The sequence below is a fragment of the Falco cherrug genome, chromosome 2 (assembly GCF_023634085.1).
Source record: "Falco cherrug isolate bFalChe1 chromosome 2, bFalChe1.pri, whole genome shotgun sequence".
NCBI classification, from domain to species: domain Eukaryota; kingdom Metazoa; phylum Chordata; class Aves; order Falconiformes; family Falconidae; genus Falco; species Falco cherrug.
Window position 1 is genome coordinate 113,137,058 of NC_073698.1, and position 12,587 is coordinate 113,149,644.

The 12,587-nt window shown below is 46.6% G+C and overlaps 1 protein-coding gene across 2 annotated transcripts in view; it reads right to left on the reverse strand.

Moving 5' to 3' along the window:
- The window catches only part of VGLL3 (vestigial like family member 3), a 28,411-nt gene extending 16,495 nt beyond the window's left edge, over positions 1 to 11,916 (reverse strand). The window contains exons 1-2 of one of the 2 annotated variants that reach the window (XM_055703172.1): positions 11,585 to 11,916; positions 2,055 to 2,307 (exon numbers count right to left, since the gene is read on the reverse strand). In XM_055703172.1, the coding sequence (XP_055559147.1) occupies positions 2,055 to 2,307; positions 11,585 to 11,689 (358 nt within the window). In that variant the 5' untranslated portion in view covers positions 11,690 to 11,916. Of the gene's footprint in view, positions 1 to 2,054; positions 2,311 to 11,584 lie in introns of both variants that reach the window. The other variant, XM_055703171.1, reaches the window with a different exon arrangement.
- Between the last annotated feature and the right edge of the window lie 671 nt (positions 11,917 to 12,587).

A 12,587-nucleotide genomic window follows, 5' to 3' on the forward strand; every position in this document is an offset into this window, starting at 1 on the left:
CTTGCAAAACAGCTACTGCAAACACAACAACTTTTTTTTATTTTTTTTAATTTATCTTTGAGTAATTTATTGACATAAATTCCAACTGCCCATGAAGGTTATTTACAAAAGATCTTCAAGCTCATGCTATTTTAACTTCTTTAGGTAATGGGATATAAATTCATATCCATTTGCTGTAACCGAGCATCTTTGACAACTGTACATGAACCAGAAGACCAAGGTGTTAGCATCGTCCCTTCCCCACTTTTTCCAAGCAGGCACGTTTCAGAAACTCGTTTGGGCCTGATAAAACTCTCGTCAGCTTCTCCTCTCTGGAGAAGCAAACACCTTCAGCTTTCTCAGCATCCACAGTGCAGAACCAAGCGGCCCTGCCCAGCAGCCTCCCCAAGGGTTTTCACACTGCTTCAGCAGGTGCAGTGACGGCAGAGGGCATATCCCCTTACTTTATTCCCAGAAGATGTTCGGGACATGCAGACCTCCGTTCCCTGCCGAGGGTACGGGCCACGGCGGGTCAGGAGGCAGCATGGCTGAACAACCCTTACGCCAGGCCACCGTGTCCCCAGCAGAGCCCCTGGGGAGGGCTGTGCAATCCTGTGGGGAGCCAGGGGACAAGCGGCAGGGAATGTCGGAGGCCAAAGAGGAGACACCCCACCCCACCCACGGTACGTCTCTGGGCTCGGTGAGGAGCGCTCGCTGTAGGCATGAGGTCTCTGGGGACCGCCTTGATCCCATCTCTGAAACATTTATAGCCTGTCTGGACCGTTTATAAATGCCCCAGTCTCCTTTTTAGTAAGCATAGGTTCAATCCTGCTCTCAGTCGAGTCAACGGAAAATTTCCTATTAACATTAATGGTCCCGGCTCAAGCCATAAATTCCTCTAGCTCCCTAGCCACTTGTGCTGACCTTTGCTTAAACTTCCTCGGATTTGTCATCATCCTTCTGGAAAGCAAGTCCTTCTGTGCTATTTTTCGCTTCACAGTAGTTTCCAAAAATCCTGCCTGTCTCTTATCTGTGGCTTTCATCAACACACTCTCACCGCAGCATCGCTGACTATGACACCACCCCCACCCCCCACCCCACCCCCCAAGGATCCGACCCTACAAGGATCCCCGCGGTATCCCTCTCACTCAACCCGATGCAATGTCACTGCTCATGACACTTAGTTTCTGTCCCTTTGCCAGTCCACACAAAGAAACAATGCAGCTGTGGATCTGAAGAATGACCCGGACTGCCACATTCAACAAAATGGAAATAGCATCCTACCAGCAGGCTTTCTCGTCACCGATTCTGAAATTTTATCTGTAAGGTCTGCCTAGCACGTCTGCCAAGATCTGCTCTTCATTACGTTGGTTAGATGTGTAAGAAGACACAAGCGTTACGGCAGTACGCAAATGCCTCGCAGTACCTACCACGTTTCTACTCTCTGCTCGGAAGCAGAGTAACACCATCCCCATTTCACACGTGGGAAGCCAGTAACCAGCCGCTTCTCCCCCGTGAGCTCTGCCCATGGGCGGGCTGCAACGCGCCACGCCATGCGGCTGCAGCCACGTGGACCAGGGCTTGCACCCCAGCCTCTTCCAGCCTGTGCTGGCTCCTCCCCACCTGGAAAGCAGCCTTAGATGAATCTTAATCACCTGGCAGAGTCACTCGAGAAGGCTGCATGGGTCTCCTCACGTCCAAGGCCAGCATCCCAAACAGCTTTGCTCTTGCCTCACAGGCCAAGTTTCACACTTGGAGCTTAAAAATAAGCCTCCAACCTTGCAGCAGGCGTTTGCGAAGCCATGTGAGCTCTGCCCCGTTCCTTCCAGACCTTGGCAGGGCCGCGGGCTATGGCAAGAGAGGGAGACGCCTGCTTCTTCCATGCCTTTGGGACCTTTCTCCCCCTTTAACACTTCAGCTCGCTCAACCCCAAGAAGCTCCTCGGTTCTTTCAAATTTGAGGGGGATTTTTCCACCTCCACAGAGGAGGAAAATTTCAGCTGCAATGCAATGTGCGTTACCGTGACACGGACAGAGTAAGCCACACCACAGAAGGCGAGTTACTGCTCCTCTTACCTCTCCACAGAGGACTTAGCCCTGCCTTGCTCTTGGTAAGGGCAGTTTCTGGATTGAAGCTACTGGCTTGGCTCAAAGCTCTTGAGAAGTGTTCATCCACTACCGAACCAATGTCTCCCTGGAAGTAAGTGAAAAGGACGCAGCGAGAGTTAAGGTACTCCATCTCAGCAGGCTGGTCTTTCTCATCCTCCTCTTGCTTGCTGGGAAGGGTCACTTCCAGAGACTCCTGCATCTTGTTGTATACAGCTAACTTCTTCTGGGATTAAAAACAAAACAAACAAGAGATGTATCACTGATGGCATTCGGTGCAAGCTCAACATCTGGTTTCCTTAAAGAAAAATAACTGAATACATTAAATATTCATTTCGTAACGATAGCTAGAACCCAGGGATATTCTGCACCGCCATTTCACAAAGAAGAGATTACCAGCCCCCCACAGAGTTTTTATTCCTCACATACAGATGGACCTGCTTCTCTGCCACGTTTCACAATCACAATTTACCGGCAACAGCTTCCATTCAATACCTTCAAAAGAAAACAGACAAGCTCTAACAATTCACTCCTGACTCCCAACTGGAAAGGATACTCCCGCTAGTAAAGCCTACAGGGGTCGAGTCCAGCCCTGTGGAAAGGTGGCCAGATATGCAACGCCTGCATTTCACCCGTGTAGCTGTACGTGCACCAGGCTTTGCCAGCTGCACTCCCCCCACCGAGAGCACACAGCCCTCCCCACCCCACATATCCACTTGCTGCTGAAGGCGTAAAGATGGGAGAATCTGGTGCTTCCTGAAAAATTTTCCACTGTATTATCAACATTCGCAAAATCCATACATTCTCATTCCCTGCCAAGAAAACTTGTATCATAGGAAGCTACACCTTAGGGTGGCGACTGCAGTTAGGGGTGGAGTGGGGGGTGTTGAGGGGTTTTTTTTGTTTGGTTGGTTTGGGGTGTTTTGTTGTTGTTTTGGGGTGGTTTTCTTTTATTTTTTTCCCCTTTTCCTTTTTCTTTAGATTTTCTAAACAAGAGCTTCTGGAAAAAAAGGACAAAAATTCAAGTCATAAAAAAGTAAACATGTGATCTGGGGGAAGAGGGGAATTGACAAGTCTGCAAACATATGCAAAAAAATCCACCCCAAACCAAAAACAGAGAAGCATATAAAAAAATAAAACCCGCACAAGCCATCTGTGAATGGCTATTTCAAAATCATCTCTCTCTCTCTCAAATCAAACCTGAATGTCAAAATAAATGTGTGTGAAGATCCATTTTGCATGGAACATATTTTTCAGATGTTCCACTTTACAACTGTTTTCACAGAAAAAAAAAATCTCCCCGCAACAGTCAAGCTGCAGGAATCCTTGTTTTTAGCTCACTAGCCACTTCCACAGCTGACTTTATGCATAAGCAGCTTCAGGAACCCTGAAACAACTACAGCACATATGTCGAAGTATTTCATAGCTTTTCTATAGAATTACTTATCTTACACAACTTATTACTGAAGTTTGACTTATCTTTTACGGTTGGCTTAGCAACACTTTAGCGCCATCAGATTCTCTTTAGGTTTATGGCTTTTTTCCCTTTCTCCAAAGTTGTTCTATAGAAAAAGTTAAACAACTACACAGTCTATAACGTTCCATTTATCCACTAAATACACTTGTCCAATTTAGAAATAATTTGAAGTCTTTTTCAGATCTTGTATATCATCAATGTATTTCCATCTAGTGCTTTCTAAAATTGTATAAGCCGATACAAATTCTCTCATTGTAACACAAAAATGATACTCTGGGGCTAAAACTTAATTATGATTATTTAATAAATACAACCCGTAAAAAATAACTATTGGCAAGTGGAATTAAAACCTATAATACTAAATGCTCATAGCAACTAAGCAATATTGCAGTAGGTTGATAAACATAAAACAGCTCAGTAACACCTTTAATTCCGATGCTGTTGCATGAACTGCAATGAGGGATGTAAGTAATTTTATTTTACAATCTGGGATATCCAGACAATAGTCTGGAATTCAGGTGAACCTGTGCTTCACAAAGCATGGCTTTGCTTAGCACAGTCTTACTTATTTACTTACGGGTTTATCCCAAGATCCTATAAAATATAAAGAAAAACTGTGAGATTCATTTTAAAGAAAAAAGCAAAGAACCAAAGACGGAAACAGCAAATTAACACAGTTTAATAGAAACTAAAATTGCCAAAATGAAACATAGTCTGAGGCTCTGAAACACATTTTCACAAACACAGAATTCTGGCTGACCTATACTTTTTTGGTAAATGCTTTTTGCCTTCTATGAACAAAGCAGCAAACAAAAAGTCTCCTTACAGCTCTTCCGAAATGCTTACTAAGATAGCACTCACAGTGAACTTCACAGAACGATGAGACCTCAAGACAGAAATGGTTGTAACAACACTGCATATACAGAAGACATGCATTAGAAATCTGTGACACATCTACCTTAGTGCCTCGCTCATTCTTAAAGGTACACCATAACCCAGTCCCTCTTAAAAATGCAAGACCAGTGCCTGAGGAGGGTGAGGGTTTTTTTCATTTTTGCTTTTGGTTGGATTTTGTTCTTTTAAGTAGAGACAAAGTATGAAAGAGATCCTTTACAGAAGTCTAAATATACATTGATCTACCACATCTCAGTCGCAGTGTACACGCTTGAACACATGCAACACTTTAAAAGTTGACTTCGATCACAGGTACACTACTTGCATTTCTACTGCAAATATGCAAACAGATATACAAGCATGCAATTATATACAGAAACACACCGTTTAATACAGCCCCTGGCTTGACTTTGTTATCAGGAAGGAAGTCTTTCAATGTTCCTATACAAAGATTGGGAGCTCAGGAAATTAAAACTTATCTCCAGAGTCGCTTCTCAGTGCAGGAATGTCCCCCCTTCCACAGCCTAAGAATCTAATTCATTTTCCATTTCAACTCTCTTCCCTCTCCTCCAGTCCATGGGTAGTCATTACAAGATACTCTGAGCAACTGCTGCTTTTGAGAACCCCAAATCTGATTATTTTTTTTTAATGTAAAAAAACATGACAGTACTGATGGATACATACAAGGCCTCGCGTATGGACTGAAGTTATTTATAGTGAAAAGATGTGTTTTGAGGACAGTTTTTTGCAAAGGATGACAGTTCTAAATTATCTCTTTTAAAAAAACCAACAAAACCAGCTTCAAGCCTGTGATCAGACACAGTTCTAATAAACTTGTATTTCAGGATGAAATTATCAGCCTGTAATTACAGAACTCTTTAAATAAGAGACTACAGCAAGACAGAGTGACTCAGTAAGTTTTCCCTGTATGCAATGTATATACATCCCTTCCACTGTATACATCCTTTAACGTTTTTCTCCCCCTCCACTCCCTTAAACACCCTGTCTGCACCCAAATTCCGTGTTACTTGTTCTGAACCTTACTTTTCATAGCATTTCTGACTGCACTTGCGTGAGTGGAAAAGTACACGAGATCATCAAGTGCTAAATGAAAGATCAAGGTCTAAATGAATTTGTCCCACCGTAAGGGGTGGGGGTGGGGGGGGGGGGGCTTGAACAACCTATTCCCACCCCCCACCTCCCAGAAAAACCCTGGTTAGGTCTCTGATAAATAACCTGGGCTAGCCCAGTTTCACTTTGTTTTTCATAAGAATAGTTCTGGCATATATTGAAGTAGCCAAAGCACCTGTAAGATCTTATGAAGAGTATTTCCTGACCAAACACAGTGTGATTTCGTGCCTATGTTCAGATCACCAATACTTTAATATATTCATGAAATCCACCTCTCCCTTCCTTACAAACTAGAGACTGACATTAAGCAGCCTCCAGAAAACAAAACAAACACCCAAAAGCTCATTTTGGCCAAGACCCAGAATACAGAATTAATAGTCAGCTTAGTGTACTGGGAAATAGGGAAATTCAGCGTCTATAGCACCTGATGCCAGCTTAAGAGAACAGACTTCAGTTCACGGCTGAAGGATGAACGGTACAACCTCTGAGTAAATAGTGCTGCACACCATGGGTTGAATTCGGCTTAAACCAACGCTACTTTTGTTATTTCATATATTCACAAACAGGGTCTTGCAAAGAGAATTTAAACTCTTAACCACAAGCTGTCTAACAAAAGGAAACTAAAGGTCAATAGCAAATCACCACTAATGCGGGAATATTAAAGAGAAGGTTTACGCTGGCTAAGCATCATCCTGTCCTCTGGAGAAAATCTGACCACTTCTAGACCAAGAAAGCATGTGGTCCAAAATCTCACACAACCCCCCCTCTCAAAGATTCCTGTTATTTTCTTACATAGCCTATCCAGAACCAAGCAAAACGGTTCCCATGCAGTGAAATTCTGGCCACATTAAAGCCAATGGCAAAAGTCCAACTGACTTCAAGGGTCCCGGATCTCACCCAGGGTGTCTGGTAAAAATGTCAGAACATTCCTCTTCACAAATTGAAAAAAATTCACTTCCAGCTGAAACCAGCTAGTAGGCAGCAAAACAGAAAAACAACCAAGCAGAGCTGAGAACAGAAAAAGTTTCAGTTTCACCAAGTTTGAATAGAAAATTCAGGCCAGCTCTGATTTTTCATATAAGCTGGTTGCCTATTCCTACAGCTCCCCATCTCCACACATGCCATTACACAGCACATGGTCCTTTACGCTCCCAAGCATGAAAGTGTGGTGTGCCTGTGGCCACCTGTTACAGATTTTCCATTATGAGGGAAAGAACAGGAACAAAAAAGAAAGAATAACTACGCTGAGGAAACGCTATATGACCCTATCCTGAGAAAAAGGCTGTCATTTGACATAAGCTTCTGCGAAGGAATTTCAGCAACAAACTCGAGGCAAATCACGGACAGTCCTCCATTTGTGGAGCTGTCTGCCAAGCAGGCTCCCACTGATAACACAGAACGTATTCAAGGAAGGAGACAATTTCAAGCAATCAGGGCACCGAACGCTGGGCCTGAAAGCAGTATTGACGGCATGGCCTGAAAGCATGAAATGCTCACTGCTCCCCTCGCAAATGAGCAAGGCAAGAGCAAAGCCACACGCTCGCTTTCAGGTAAGCCACTGGATTTGCAGCAGCAGAGCCTGGGGCTCCTGCTATGCGCTGCCGATGGAGGGAAGCAGTGGAAAAAGAATGAATTTCTACTTCTTTTGCTGTACATCTAAACAGAGGTGTACCATTCAAGTCCAAAGCTCTATTTTTATGCAGATGATGATCAAATAAAGAGTTTTGTCCCAGTCAGAACGACAAAGTAAAGCAAGCCAATTTTTTTAAATCAGCAGCATCTCATGGGATTAAACAAAACAAACCAACAAAAGCCCCCCACACAAGGCAAGACTTAATCTAGGTTTTGCATCCTGTAATTCTGAGAGTAGCCTTTAAAGGCGAGTTACGTAGGTCTGATTCAGCTTCCAGCAAAGTCGGCAGTAAGGCAAACGTCAGGCTTCAGAAGAAGTCTTGGGAAAGCATCTGAACTACAGAAAGTGAATGCGAAGCTCTCTTCTGCTGCGTTAGCTACGTGGACTGCCACACAGTAAAAGCAGGATAATAAACTCGTCCTCAAAGTTGTGAGCATGTGATACACAGAATTGTACTGAAAAACTAAGTTACAGCACGTGAATTAGGGTTTAGCTACAGCCAGCTGACACAACGTTAAACATGACTTGCCCTTGTCTGCAATGTTGTTAGTCTGGAAGGAAGAGTTGAGTTAGTGACCTAATTTTCTAATGAAGACAAGCCCTTATCTGGAAAAAGTCTGTCTACAGCACTGCCAGCAGAAAGTCTGCCTTGAGCACATCACAACTCTTCATGCAAGACTTGATTTAGCAAGGATGGTGTTGGCTTAGCTCTCTACCTCTACATACCATGAAGAAATTCCAAAACTACCATTTACTGTAACTTCCCATCTCAAAGGTCTTAAGCTCAGCTGTTAGTGAGCCAGGGTGAATCCTACCTTAACCTCAGCTCTGCCGCTTGCTATACCTAGGCTGCCAGGGCACGGCAAGCCATCACAGCGTTCCGTGCACGCCAGGAATACAGTGGGATTCTTCAGCAATTAGGTGTTTCCAGAGTCTCTTCAAATGAGCAGCTCCGTTACACCCATTCCTCTGACCCAGCCCACGGGAAAGCCAAACTCCTGCAAAGCCCCTCAGGAAAGCGTACGATGCAAAGCGGCTGAGTTTCACCATTCTGCAGTGCTCTGCCCTCACGCCGGCACGGCTCCTCACCACGCACAGCAACACATTTGTGTTGCAACACCGGCACACGCTCGCTATGTCTTTTGGCAAAGGAATATGGAAACCCCGATTTATCTGTAGAATTAGGGCCACACCCCATTTTCATCAGCGCCTTCTGGCATTGTACGAGCATGTGTATATACATACTCCGCTCACTGCCCTCCAGCAAACACCCTAGACTGCAGCAATCTCAAAGATCTAAGGTGCTAAGCCTCCACTCCCATTAACATTCAATAGGAATTCAGGCTTCAGTCCATTAAGTGCTTTTAAAAAAAAACCCACCGAAATTAATTTGCCAGCAAGTCCTTTCTTGGCTAAGGATTGGTGAAAGCTAAGCTTCCAGAAATCCTGCATTTCTGTGCAAGGCAAAAATCAGTCCTGCGCTGAAAACTACAGATACAGAAATGTAGGAGTAACTTTAGAGCGGGGTAACTTAAAAAGGCATGATGGACCAGCCCCTATAAAAAAATATATTAATTAATATTAATAAGTGTCACTCCTGCAAAACCCAGGTGCATGCTAGTCCACCATTTAAAAGCAATCCGAGACCTGTTATTTAAAAAAATAAAATAAATACGGAGAAGACCATTCAACCCTTTCACTGCAGTGGCATAATATCAGCTGTGTGCTGGAGATGCTTCTCCTGACCCACGTATGCAGTACGTAACCTATAGAAACACGATGAGGTTAGCTCTCCAGATAGACACCATGGCCCAGAATTTGAGCCTATACATCTGCAACGGCAGCTCCACAGCTAAGGAGCTTGCTCTGCTCTTTAAAAGGGACAAAACTGATACCAAAAACCGGCATAACAACAACACAGTTGTTGCAGATTTATTAAAAATACCTACAAAGATGCACAAGCTTTAGCAAGAGTCACAGACCTTCATCTCCTCGTACTGAGGAGAGAAGGAAAGCCAACAGGAGCACAGCACAGAGGAGCTTTCTCTCTCAGAAAACAAACTGGGTACCGAAAAGACAACAGCGTAGCACACTGATACTGAAAAAAGCTTCCATGGAGTCCTTGGATATTTTAAGGGTGAGCTCCACTTCATCAGATCCAATACAGAGCTTTAGTTTTAAGATATCCCACTAATTCATCTTCCCTCGCTGTTATTTTTAAACCACAGTTTTTAATTCTGGCAAAGAAGAACATACTTTAAAACGGTCATGATCCTCACAAAGAGCGCAGGAGCATTTTACATGTTGAACGCATGTGTAAGAAGAAACAAAAACCTGGCAACAGTTTCTTCACCCTTCTTTCTTACCTTCTGCACCAGACGATTAAATGTCCCTTGACAGGATAATTCTAAAGAAACAGACACTTGCCCAATGTCATGCTTTACGCAAAAAAAATAAATCTTTCCACTACCACTACAGATGCATGAGGAGTTAATTCTGTTTACTTTTTTATTGTTATTTAAAAAACATTGGATTCAGAGAAAATACATGCACTGCTCTGAAGTTCGCAGCTGTTGGAACTAGAGGGTGCAACGTTCTTAGTTCGGCAACAACAGCTCCGTTTTTCAGTCTGACATTTCACTAGTTTGCAAAGACCTGCCAGCTCCATTATATTTCAGGAGAACTGGTGCAAGCAGGATGAACTGAAAGAAATTGTCAGTAACATGTTGGATACAGCAAGGTTTAGAATGTTTTTTGGTGGACAGGGGATATACGGTGCTGGCCACAACTCACAAGCTGTATTGGCTCAACAGAGCTACCTATGTTCCCTGCCTTGCTATCTACCTCCACTTTTCTCAAGCAGCACAGCCCACAAGAACTCAGTTTATTTAAAATAAAATTTCAAGAAACTTTGGCGCTCGTTAGGGTGCCTCTGGGACATTTCATATACGGTGCTGCTTTCAGCTGATGGAGAAACTTCATGATTCTGTTTAAAAATAAAAAGCAATTGCACTTGAGCGTGACACAGCTGCTAACGCGTTTAATAGATTTTTCACATAGGATGTGTTCTACACTCCAGATCTGGAAGACAAATACAGCTGATCACCTACCAAGTTAAATGCCAAAAAGTTCACTGAAGTTTCAAGTACAGTTTTCTACTTCTAGGTCTCTTAGTCAAAGAGTCAAGATATTTGGGATTATTTATTGACTTTCCCTCCAAGTCACGCAGGCTAACAACTGGAGCTCCAGATATTCAAACACAAAAGTTTGTAGCTAAAATTACTGAATAGATGGAAGGTTCTGCAAGCTGTGACCTAGATTAGAGAAGGAGTAATAACGAAGGCATGCTGCGACAGACGAAACCCACAAGTTTTCCAGAGCTCGCATTTACGCTGAACAACGTGAGCAACCTGGACAAGTTCGCTGGGGTATTGTTTCTGCAGCGGGCTCCCTCTCTCAACAATAAAGAAAAGTCACAGTAACACGCGACAGGAATTTTAATGTTTTAGCCCATATTCGTGTCTCCCAGGCAAGCTGATATTAGGGGTCACTTCCCATGTACGGAGAAAACAATCTTCATGGATAATAATGATAAAACCTTATGGAATGCAGCAACAACCAAAAAATGTATTCTCAGATGACTACATTAGGGCCAAGTCAATATTAGTCCCACTTCACCCACGCACTGCATAGTCTAAAAATGCTGTCAGCCTGATAAGAATTTCCTGATTCACTTTTTTTTTTTTAAAAAAAAAAAAAACACAACCACAACCAACAAACATCTGATCACCAAATTCAGCTGGATACTCGCCGGAGCCGATCTTGCAGGAGAGCCGGGGTGCGCGGTGCGGTGCGCCACCCGTCCGTGGGGAGCAGCGGGGGTCCCCCCCCGCCGGCGGGCGGAGGTTGCGCCCCTGTGCGCGCCCGCGGAGCGCACCGCACCGGCGGGCGACAAAGCGGGGGAGCTCGGTCAAGTACGGAGCGACGGCGCAGAGGGAAGGGGGGAAGAAAGCAAGAAAAAACTTTCTCCCCCGTCCCCTCTCCAGCCCAGCAAGCCAAGATCCACCCCACAAGTACATGCGTTTGGGGGGGAAATATATTTCTTTTTTAAAAAAATAAGGTCTTACCAGGCTCCGCTGGCCTGGGGCACCCTCAGCAGCTCCCCGCATTTCCAAATCAGGCCGGGGGCTGCACGGCGCATCGCTGGCTGGCCGGGGCGGTGCGCTGGCCAGCGATGCGCCGTGCAGCCCGCTAAGGGGGGGGGGGGGGGGGGGGTGTCCCCCAAAAGCGCCCTCACCTCCCAGCCCGCCCCACCGCCCCGCCTTGCGCGGTCCCCCGCGCACCCCTTCCCTCCCCGCGGCTCACCTGCGGGCATCCCGCCGCGGGCGCGGCCGCAGCGCCGGCCAGATAGCGGGGCGCCCCGCACGCCGCCGGGGCGGGCTGCTGCATGGCCACGTCCGAGCAGCTCATGGCCGCGGCCGCCCCGCGCCGCCACCGCCGCCTCCCCCTGCTGCTGCTGCTTCTTCTTCTCCTTCTTCTTCTTCTTCCTTCTCCTCCTCCTCCTCCGCGCAGGGCGGCCGCGGCGGGGCGCCGCGCAGCACCGGCTGCCAGCGCATCTTCAGCGGCCGCCGCGCCCCGCGCCCGCACTTATAGCGCGGCGGCGGCAGCGCGGGGCGCCCCGGCGGCGGCGGCAGCAGCGGGGCCGGGGGGGGGGGCGGGGACCGGGACCGCGCCCCGCCCGCCCCCCCCCACCTCCCCGCCCGGCGGCTCCGCGGCCGCGCAGCACCTGCCCCCAGCCCGCCCGGCGCTGCGCTGCGCTCCCGGGCAGCCTCCCCCCCCCCCGACGCGTTTATGTATTTATTCGCTTTTGGTGCGAGTCCCCCCCGCTCGCTGCCGGGGGGCGGGGGTCGGTCGGCGGGGAGCGCGGCCAGGCTCCAGCAGTGAGGCCGCCAGTGTCACCTGCAGCGGCGGGGACTCACCCTGGGAATTCATCTGAGAGGGAGGAGAAACCCGCTGGTCCCACAGGAGCTGGCAGGTTGGATGCATTCTCCACCAGACAGGCTGGGAAGGTTTGCTTCCCTCCCCACATTCAATCCACAATGCTGAAGAAAAAATAATAATAATAAAAAATATATATACACACACACCCCCAAATCAATTAAGTGCACTGCTCTATTTGAAAAGCACATGGAGAACCAGGGTCTGGTTGTAATGGCTCCAGTCCCACTCAAACACGCTTGTGGCCTAGCTCTGGGTGCGCATTTTTGCCAGCGAGCTGCCCTGCTGCAGCCCCGGACCCGCAGGCTTTCAATACCATTCCACACATGGAAAAGGACTGGGCATATGGCTCGTCAGCATCACCCCAGCT